The sequence below is a fragment of the Ustilago hordei genome (genome assembly GCF_900519145.1).
Source record: "Ustilago hordei strain Uho2 genome assembly, contig: UHO2_contig_20, whole genome shotgun sequence".
Lineage (NCBI taxonomy): Eukaryota > Fungi > Basidiomycota > Ustilaginomycetes > Ustilaginales > Ustilaginaceae > Ustilago > Ustilago hordei.
Window position 1 is genome coordinate 293,915 of NW_024545282.1, and position 10,638 is coordinate 304,552.

General features: G+C 50.6%; 2 protein-coding genes across 2 annotated transcripts; both read left to right on the forward strand.

The window, feature by feature from the left end:
- Positions 1-24: 24 nt before the first annotated feature.
- UHO2_06690 (putative GOT1 - Membrane protein required for ER to Golgi transport) lies at positions 25-734 on the forward strand (the record flags this gene model as incomplete). The annotated part of the gene is made up of 4 exons (XM_041558859.1): positions 25-46; positions 141-411; positions 514-595; positions 693-734. The coding sequence occupies 4 exons, from the start codon at positions 25-27 to the stop codon at positions 732-734; spliced, it is 417 nt and encodes a 138-aa protein (XP_041414793.1).
- A 2,439-nt stretch (positions 735-3,173) lies between these two features.
- UHO2_06691 (uncharacterized protein) lies at positions 3,174-6,752 on the forward strand (the record flags this gene model as incomplete). Its single annotated transcript, XM_041558860.1, has 1 exon — positions 3,174-6,752. The coding sequence occupies one exon, from the start codon at positions 3,174-3,176 to the stop codon at positions 6,750-6,752; it is 3,579 nt and encodes a 1,192-aa protein (XP_041414794.1).
- Between the last annotated feature and the right edge of the window lie 3,886 nt (positions 6,753-10,638).

The following is a 10,638-nucleotide window of genomic DNA, read 5'->3' on the forward strand; positions in this document are numbered from 1 at the left end:
CTCGAACCCTCTCATACCAACAGGATGTGGCTCACAGATCAGCAAAGTAAGCGGCAGCATCATCGGCAGATCCAGCCAAACACAATTCAATCGAGATGCTGACTATCCACTCCTTGCGCATCTCGAACACCCGAAAACAGAGATTGGCGCAGGATTGGTCTCGTTCGGCACATTCTTCATCTTTGTCGGCATCGTCCTGTTCTTCGATGCCGCCCTCCTTGCCCTCGGCAATGTGCTTTTCACAGCTGGTATTGCTTTGTTGATTGGGCCTCAGAAGACCTTCTACTTCTTCGCAAGGAAACAAAAGATCCGTGGCACCATCTGCTTCTTTGCCGGCATCTTGCTCGTCTTTTGCAAATGGGCTGTTGTTGGAATGGCAGTCGAAGCATTCGGGTTCCTCAATCTCTTTGGGTATGTACATTGCAGCTCCTATGCCTCGAGCATGGCCTATGGGCGAACAGATCTGACAGAGATCACATCCCTTTCTCACACTTGCACGTTTGGCGTTCACAGCGACTTCTTCCCAGTGATTCTTAGCTTTTTGCGGCAGCTTCCTGTCATCGGCAACGTGCTCTCCCTACCAGGTGTTGGAGCTGTAAGTGCTCAGCAATCTCAAGATCCAAGCCTCACGCAGCGAAAAGCTGACTGACAGAGCCTTGACTCCATTCCTGTGGACTTGCTCCCTCTTGCAGCTTCTCGACCGTCTTGCAGGAGCTCGTCAATCAGCCGTCTAGGCTCAAGATGCTTTGCGATATATGTTCCCAATGCTAACCCCGCACTGGGCGTCGTCAGAGCACACGAATTCGCAACCAACCAATTACAATCGCACTCGTTCTCAGGAAGCAACCAATCCAGACAAGTCATTCCGAAGCCACAATTTGCCAATGAGAACGGCAAGCACAACCCGACCCTTATGCTCGCTTCGAAGTGCCGACCGAACAGGTCTATCCCGACGAGACTACTGATTGCGAGCTTCCAAAGCTTCAGAAGGAAGCGTCGTGTGAGAGAGCTTCGGGTTTGTATGGGTATGGCTATGGGAATGGCTATGGGAATGGCTATGGGAATGGGAATGGCTATGACTATGACGATGATTAAAAGCACAGATGTCTATGTGAGATCGGCCTTTCCAACATAAAATGCAAAAAAGAATAATCGCAGAAAGCATTTTCCCCGAAACCCGAAATTTGCCATCTCCAGTCCTCTCTGAATCTCGACTCTCTTGCTTGTCTTCCACCATCCATCGTCTTCCACCATCCATCGTCTTCCACCATCCATCGCCTTTCGTCCCTCAGTTCGCCGGCTCTCACAGTCTCTCGCTTGGCCCATACTGCACCCTCCAAGCAAGAGGCCCTTTTGACTCGCTTCTTCGACCCCATGATGGCTTCATCGCCAGCTACGAGCAGCCCACTACTACCGCAAACACCAAACAACGATGCGTCAGCACAACAATCTTCCAAGTCGCAAGCGAATAGAGAACGCTCCAATCCATCTCTACCATTAGCCAAAAGGTTCAAGACCGATCATGGCGACGTATCGGCAGCCGGACCATTCATCGATGGTGCCTCCAGTGGCCCGGATGCAGGCATCGCACAGGCAACAGTCGCTGCTTCCAGATCTGCTGCTGCGGTTCCTGAACAAAAAGACAACTTTGATAGTCTAGTCGATGTCATGGGTGCATCCGGTGTTGATCTTCAAGCTGAAGAGGAAGCAATCCAACACCGGGAACGCATGGAACAGTCTCAGAATGCACGCGAGAAAGGAGCACAGCCTGACGATGACCAACTCTTCTTGCAAGTCTATCCACTCGCATACAAGGTGCACACGCTAGCCCAACAACATGGTCTCAGTGTCGATGCAGCCGTGCTCAATTATCTTTCCTTAGCGGCGAGAACACGGTTGAAGAACATCCTTGAAAACATGATCGCTTCCTCACGGCATCGCAGCTGGTCCTCGCATCAACATCCGCCTCCATTGATTCCGTCAACGTCTCAGCCCATGTACCACGAACAGATCCTCAGCGATCCTCTCAAGCAACTTGCAGCACTGGAGAAGGCAGAGAGGGGTGAGGAGGCTCGTAGACGTCGTGAGCGACTTGCCAGAGACCAAGAGTCTTCTGCTCTGGCAGCAGGTCTTGGTGGTGAAGACATGGACATGGACGATGCTACGGGCACGCCCAAGGGCGAGGCAAGGAAGAGGCCAAAGAAGATCGGACCCGGTGTAGCGGCGAGAAATATGTCCGAAGACGTAAGGAAGAGGTTAGCGGACAGTACAGCGATGCGAAACTTGGGAGGTGGATCGTCCAAATACTCCTGGCTGTCTGGAGGCTCCACTTTGCCAAATACATCCAGTCCCTTGGGCGGCAAGAAGAACAAAGCAGACGCCGGTGGCGATGATGCTAAAGCACCTGGCAGCCGACTTCCCAAGCCAAAGTTCGCACCTCAACCAGCCGTGTCCAATTGGAGCGGAGCTGGTGCAAGCCCGTCGGGCTCGGGCGGTGGTGGATGCAATTCAGCTGCAACTGGTGCATGGGGGGACGTAACTGCTCGTCAAGCAGCCAAGGAGGAAGAGCAAAGGCAAGCAAGGCTCAAGGTTACACTACGCGATGCCTTGTTTGCGCTCGAGTACGAGAAGAGGGCAGGAGCAGGACATGCAAGTGGAGAGACGCTTCTCTACAGGATACGTGCTGGTGATCAGCGAGCGCTAAAACCAAAAGATGCATAGCTACTACTCTCCCATGTCAGGCCCATTCATCATGTTGCAATGCCATCTCATCCGCTGTGCAAGGCCTCACCTGTTTTCATCATTCCTTCTGTCTGTGTGTTCATGAGCTCCATCGCTATGCTGATCAGAAGCTATCTTGCAAGCAAGATGAGGGATCATCATCTTGGCCTGATTATCGGCGATGCTATCGGGCAAAAGGCAATGCTATCGGGCAAAAGGCAAGTCCTGAGTGAAGCACGGACCAGGCGAGTTTGGAAAGATCAACACTTTCTTGTTCTTCTCAACGCCAACTTGTCGTCCAACCTCCATGTCCATCTTTCCTCGTCCGGCATCAGCTTCACCTTCCATCGCCCCCTCGTCATCGTCTAGAGTGCTGAAGCAACGGCACTGTAGCAGCATGTCCTGCATCTAGATATCCGGCTGTCTTACCCTTTCTTGCCCTCACCTCCGCCATGTCGTCTTCCTCTGCGGTCGCCTGGCTGCACCGCGTCTGCTTCGACGACTATGGCTACACATTTTCCCTTGCTGCCCTCGCCATCGTCTCAGCTGCGCTCTCCCAAGTTGTTCTTCGACGCATCAGCTTCACCGAGATCGACTTCCAGACCTACGTCGGCCAGGCAGCACTCTTTCTACAGGGTGAACGCCACTATGCCAACCTCAACCCGGAGGGAGGTAGCGGTCCTTGCGTCTACCCTGCTGCCCATCTCTACGTCTACTCTTTCTTCCACTGGCTCACTGATGGCGGGAAAAACATCCTACCCGCCCAAAAAGTCTTCGCAGGTCTATTGACGGCCAACAATCTCATCGTGGGCCTGCTTTACCGTCAAGTAGGAATGCCACCAATCGCAGTCCTGCCCTTGATACTGTCCAAGCGTATCTCTTCGATCTTTCTGCTTCGAATGTTCAACGATCCCATCGCCATCTTTCTTGTCTATGTTGCACTCTTCGCAGCCATCAACGCAAGATGGAAGCTTTCGGCCCTGTTGTTCAGCTTGGGATTGGGTGTCAAGATGAACGTCCTTCTTTTCCTTCCTGGCATCGCTGCCGCTGCCTTCGCTTACACCGGTCTCGCAGGTGCAGTCTCGTACACATCGATCATTGCCGTTGTGCAGGTGCTCATCTCGCTACCTTTCACATGGCACGATGCACATGCTTACCTAGCGCATGCCTTTGACTTTTCAAGAGCCTTCCTCTACGTCTGGACGGTCAACTGGCGCTTTGTTGACGAGAAGACCTTCTTGTCTCAGCCTTTTGCGAAGGGTCTCCTTGCAATACATCTCGCTTTGCTTGCTATCTTTGGCCTCTTCCGCTGGACTGCTATCGGCACCCAGGGCCCTCGATGGATCTTCAACAATCTCTCCAAGCAGACGTCCGCACTGGATCGAAGGGCGAAAGTAGCCATCCTTGGCACTGCATTCACCTCCAACGTCATTGGCATCCTTTGCTCCCGGAGCTTGCATTATCAGTTCTACTCGTGGTACTTTCACCAGGTCCCACTGCTCTTGTGGTTCTCGAAGCTACCGGTGGTGTTGAAGCTTGTCGTGCCTGTGGCATTGGAGTGGTGCTGGAACGTCTTTCCTTCGACCGAGAACTCCTCGTTGGTTCTGCTAGTTTGTCATCTTTTCCTCGTCTCGGCCTGCTTCACTTTGCCAGGGCCGACAAGTACAGCAGAGACGGAGAGGATATTATCAACACAACAAGAAGATGAACAAGACGAGGTTGACGCGCTCCTTTCCAATGATGGCCTTCGTCCCATCCGCAAGCAAGCGGTAGCAGCTCATCTCGACACTACTTCTGTTTCAAATGACGAACCCATCGAGCACGACGATGCCCTCCAACGTCTGGCAGAAGCACGCGCGGCCAAGGCGGCTAAAGAAGCAAAGCTTCGCAAGGCTTTCCAACGCCGTATTGCCACTCGCCGTAGAGTGCTAGCCCTGCTTGGCCGCTTCTCGCTCCTCCTTCGACCACTGCTAGTCATCCTCGCTCTTGCACTTATCTTTGTCGTGCCACATCCGCAGTCACCTGTTTCAAAAGGCACTTATGTCGACGAAAATGCCCTACAACCGGCCCAAGCAAGAGTCTACTGGGACTACTTCGACGTCACCTACGCCGATATGCTCTCGGAAAAAATTTCGCGGTTGAGGGATGCAAGCAGTGCAGAGCGTGCTGATCTTGTCTACTCCCAGCTGCAGTCGTATGGGTTAGATGTCCACAGACAGCAGTTCAACTATGATAAACTTTTGCCAGGGAACAAGACGGTACTGTCGGGTACCAATGTGTATGCTAGGTCTGCAACTCCGCGTATCGATGGTAGAGAGGCTGTCATTCTCACCGCGAGTTGGAGGAGTAGGTGGCTTGGTGAGGACGACCCTTTTGCACCTACAGCCGCCACCGCCAACGCGACTCGGACGACATTCGACACGAGAGGCCAGATCAACGTCCGTGGTATCGCCTCCATCCTCGCCCTCGCACGCTATCTCACCACTCAAGCACATCTCAGCAAAGACCTGATCTTTGTCATCAGCGACGGACATCTCCAAGGCATTCATGCTTGGTCTTCGGCCTACTTCGGCAATATCCCACCCGGCCTTCAAGTAGAAGCAGTAGCTCATGCAGGCTCACAAGTGTGGAATGCTATCTCAATCGATTACCCCTCGGATTCTTTCTCTTCGCTCCAAGTGCAGTACGAAGGATTCGATGGTCAGCTACCCAACATGGATGTTATCAACACCATCGTTCGAATCGCTCAACATGTTGCTGGAAGCATACCCATATCCTTGGCTGCTCAGTCGAGCAAGTCGCTCCTTAAAGAGGCCGTTCTGGATTTGGCTAAACGATCGGGCCTGAGCTTGCGGCCTGATGTGGAGTACGGATTGCATCGCTACCAAGATGGTCTTAGTTCAGCAATACGACAGCTTTGGTTTGGCGTTGTGGGACAAGCGAGTGGGCCACACGGGTTTTTTCAACGAAACCATGTCGATGCGATTACTATCTATGCTGTTCCAGCTACTGGACCCTATGGATTCTTTCACATGGGTCGAGTGATTGAGTCTTTCGTCAGATCCATGTCGAATTTGATTGAGAGACTGCATCATTCGCAGTTCTTTTATCTGCTTCTCAATCCGAGCAGGTTCGTTCCGATTGGGACGGCGATTTTGGTGCCTCTGTTCTTGTCGATTTCCTTGACGATTAGTGGATTGGCCAAGTGGTTTGATGAGGGGAAACGGTCCAAGGCTGAAAGAGAGGCTCTTTTGCTCAGATTGGAAGCTCTGAAGGCAGAAAAGTACATGCCTGCCGAGCAAGATGTGATGCCAGACAATCCTACTTTGGCATGGTATCGCAATCACCTCGTCCAGAGGATCTTGGCTGTCGAAGAGGAGGAGGGCAATGAGAAAGTGGCAACAAGATTGCACGAGTTTGCAGATGCATTGCGAGACTCGATCCGACCAAACGGTGCAGCGCTAGCATGCGTAGCTTCAACATTGGTGCTAGGTGCAGCAGTGCTGTACCATGCCGACACTCTCGCTACTTCAGCTCTGGATTCAACGAAAGACCTTGCACAGTGGCAACTCATCACTCTAGCTTCCATAGGAGTCATGGCACTCGCACCAGCAGGCGCATTCATGATTCGCATTCGCACCACAACTATACGATGCAACCGCATGAGCTCACTCCTTCTCGCTTTCGCCTATCTACAAGCAGGCTTGCTCGTCGCACTACTAAGCGTGCTCAACTTGGCACAGGCAACGGTTCTAGCACTTGGAACTTACTCTGCTCTTCGCATCGCCTCTTGGAAATGCTCGGCGGTGGTAGGCTGGTTGCGATTCGTGGTGATGTCCATGTTGCACCCGGTCATGTGGGTACTAGCTCTGCGCATGGTGCAAACCCTTGGAGGAGGATCCTTTAAGGTCGCATTCGAGCAAGCAATGATGCATTGGATGCTCTTTGGTTCGGCAACAGTGCCCATTGTCTGCCTCGCTTATCTGCCGATTGTCGTTCAGGCTCAGTTAGCAGCTTTGCTTAACATCTGAGGAGCCAATTGCCTTTTCATACCTTTGTACACTTTGTAGAGTAATGCTATAATATAAATCGCACAGCTTACTGGCTCAAGCGGTCCCGCATTGTTGCAGTTGCCCCTGTCATGTGGTCTCCAGGTAGGAACATGTTTCTCTTGTCCTTCTGCTGCTTAGAGATCCAAGAGCTTGAGCAATCATCATGCGTGTTGGTAAGCAAAATACTTCAGTAAGCCAATGCGCTTGCCTCCAAGAATAAACGAGCAACGTTGTCAGCACACCTTGGACGGCATTCTCGATACATTCTCTTGACGAGCTTCGTTTGCATGCTTAGTCTGCCTCGTATGTTGATTGCTCAACCAACTTGTTTCACTACTTGCAAGCTTCGCGTCGCTGGAGCTCATGATGCCACTCAACCAACGCCAGAACTGCTGCAGTGGCGTATTGATCAATACTATGGCTCTCTGAAGCTGACTGGTCTTTCTATCACCTGATCATCTTGTGTTGTTCCAGAAGAGTGTGCAAATCATCCTTGATTATCATCATGGACAAGCGATGGCACGGATCTATTCGGCACACCACCATGCAGAGCTTCGATGATTTGCGCGCACGAAAAGTGCTGCCTTCGTGCAAGGTTCATCGGTGCTGAAGAATACAATCCAGCAAGATGTTGATGGGAACATGGGCAGATACGGTAAGAGATCAGGCACTGCTTGGTTGCGCTGAATGTCACACTTCATGTTACGTTATTACGTGCGCAAGCTGTATGCGCGGTGTAATGGTGTAACTAGATGGATTGCAGGAAGGAGGAGATCTAATGGAAGCTAGTTTAAGTACTAGCTTCCGTACAAGCAAGGACATACAAGCAAAGTTTTGCAAGATAGCTATCGAACTTTCCTGTGTGACATGTATTCGCGCAAGAAGATGTTGATCGATCATTCTCGTGCAGCTAGTATTCACACGAAAGAGTACCTGGGCGTGACATTGGCCCCGCCAAAGAAGACACTACAAGGCGAGTATGGAGCAAGACGTAGGAGTGCAAGAAGAGGTGAGACGGAGTCGAAGAAGCGAGAATCTATAGAAGCGAGACGAGATGGTTGTTTGAACGATGCGATCCGACAATGGTGAGAGACAACTGAGAAAACGGAAGGATGTTGGAAACAGCTACGACTACGCCCCGGATTAAACTGTAGCCGTTGGATGCGTAATGCCGTTGTACATATGCGAGTTGGAAGTCCGACCGAACCGCCAGCCTTCGAGGACAGCAGGGTTGGTAACGGTGTTTTCTGGCACCCATTTGTCACACCCTGCATGTTCAAAACAAACCAGGTATTGATGTCCATGGCGATGGGTCTCGTGTTCCTTGAGAATGGCTGTGATCATTGTACTGGTGATCAGTTTGTCAGACAGGACATACAGCTCAAGGTGCTGGATTGAGATGACTGGGTGGAGTCTATTTCCCAGGGGTAAGGAGAGTTTGTACACAAGCTCACTTACAACATGCTTGATCAGATAGGGTCCAACCTGCTGCACACCAAGGTGTCAATCCATGGGGAGTAAGCTTGGAGGAAGTGAGTATCTGTCATGGAGCTCAAGCCAGACCCAATTTCCAACTGTGAGGCAAGGTGGTGGTGTGTGGAGGGTGTTGTATCGCTGATGCATGTAAGCTTGAACCAGGGTGAGGTGGTCTAGAGCCTGCTGCCACAAGGCCAACCAGCAATCCGGTAATGTAAGGTCACTCAAGGCTGTAACCAGTTGTAAGGCCATGAAAGGATCACATAGCCATAAGCTGTAGAGGAGGTCATTCAGAGCTGCATTCATAGAGTCATTCACCCAATTAGCAAGGAGGAGTTCTACAAGGGGTAGGTGTGTGGCCCAGTCATCAGACCAAGCATTGCATAAATCATGTAATTGAAGCTCAACCAATTAGATAGCTCTCTTGCTCTGGCTGTCACTCGTATGGTGAGCCATTGAGAAAACCAGCTCACATCCATACCATTTGTTGAGGCTGCACCAGAACTGCGAAGTGAGATGTGAGTCCCAATCCCTGATGATCTTGCAGGGCCACCTGATGTAGGGAAGAAGGTGATTGGCATAATGTAGAATCCAGTGCTTGGTGTTCCATGTGGATGCGCCCAACAGGAGGTACATGCAGCATGTGGCTGTATCTGTGAGAACAAGGACCATGTCTATGAGATCGAGATTGAATGGTGTCCAGATGAGGGGGGAGGTGCATGATGAAATCACAAGAGATGATTGTGAATGGAGAGTTGGGAGCTGGAAGTGGTTGGAGTGTGCCATATGGCCAATGATGGAACATTTGTGTTTGCTGACATTGAATACAATGCTTGACTTAGTCCTCAATATGACGTAAGAGCTGAGGGGCATAAGTGACCACCCGAAATCAATTGAAGGTGGCTTTTGCACCCAAGTGCCCAGTATGAGCAAGTCTGATGACACATGGGAGGGCTGTTGTTCCAACACAAAGCCACCAAACACCATTTGGCTTGAGTTTGCAGAGTATGTTTTCGGCGTTAAGGCCGAAAACACCGTTGTCGAACGGTCGAGACCCACTTGCACTTGCTTCAATTCTATCGCATATTTGTGTCAGCGGTCACACACCTGGAACCCGAAATCTATTGTAAAGGCTGACTAGAATCAACCTCAGAAAAATCTACCATAAAAGCCTTCTATTATTAATCTTGCAGGAATCTGTTATAGAAGCCCTGTAGGATCTTTCTCACTCAAATAGATTGTAACTATGTTTTTGCACAGATTTTGACTAACTGCTGTGGACACTCCATCCAGAGGTAGCACAGCACAATCATGGTCTTAGAGAACCTCTTGAACCACACCAGGTGTGTGGCAACTGCATCTGTCTGGACATGAGTGTCCATAGTGTCAACAGTTGCACAAGTGAGCTGATTGATTGAGAACCAGACTGCAGTGGACGACTGCCTTTGGTATGAGATTGAGAGTGCTGGACTGCAGTAGTGTACTGCCTTCAGATGTTGTCAATAGTGGTGATACAACACATGTGCTATGTTTAGATGAAGTGGCCTGCAACTGCAACTTGTGACAGAAACTACAAGTATATGATATGGTAAAGATATAACTAGTAAGGTGTAGCATGGATGAGGATCCACTCAACAACTATGACAAAGGGAATGTGTAGTTTATATAGACTTCTCACAGTGTTGCCTGCAACACTGCTCTTGCTCTTCTTGAAAGTGTAGGTTCTCCTCCAGCACTGCTCCTCCTCCTCCTGCTCCTTGTCACCTATGCTTCCTGTGTCTTGTACCCCTTGTCCCCAAACCTTGAAGTGAATGTGAGCAACCTCATTACACCTTAGGGGTCTCTCCCACTCCATCAGAGTGTTGGGTGCCCTTGAGCCCATCATTCCATTCAGATCCTTCCACTCTTCATCGCTGGTGTGATGACCCTCTTGCACTGCTATCCTCATCTTGTAGAGACCTCTTCCACCTCATCTGAGTGGTGAGCACTTCCTTTGCTTGTCCCCTTGTGAGGTCAGTGGGAGTGGTGCCCTCTGACTGGTTTCATTGAGATCTGTCATAATGTTGTGGTCCTACTGATCCTGACAAATCCTGTTGTAAGGTCTTGTTCCTACTGATCCCAATGAATACTGTCATAGGATGTAGATCCTATCAATCTCACCAAACTTTGTTGGAACTCATCAATCGCCCAATCCTGCAATTCCTGCACATGATCTCTCCTCCTTCAGGTCCAGTTCTTCTGCGCAGGTGGTCCTATGACAATTCGCTTAAGCGCCGAATCGGTGTAAGCGGTTGCGCACCTGAAACCTGAGTCTGACAATCCTGGTTGATCTTGATGAGATCAATTGTGTAAGCTCTTTCTAAACTGTTTTGGTGAGAAGAACCAGAAG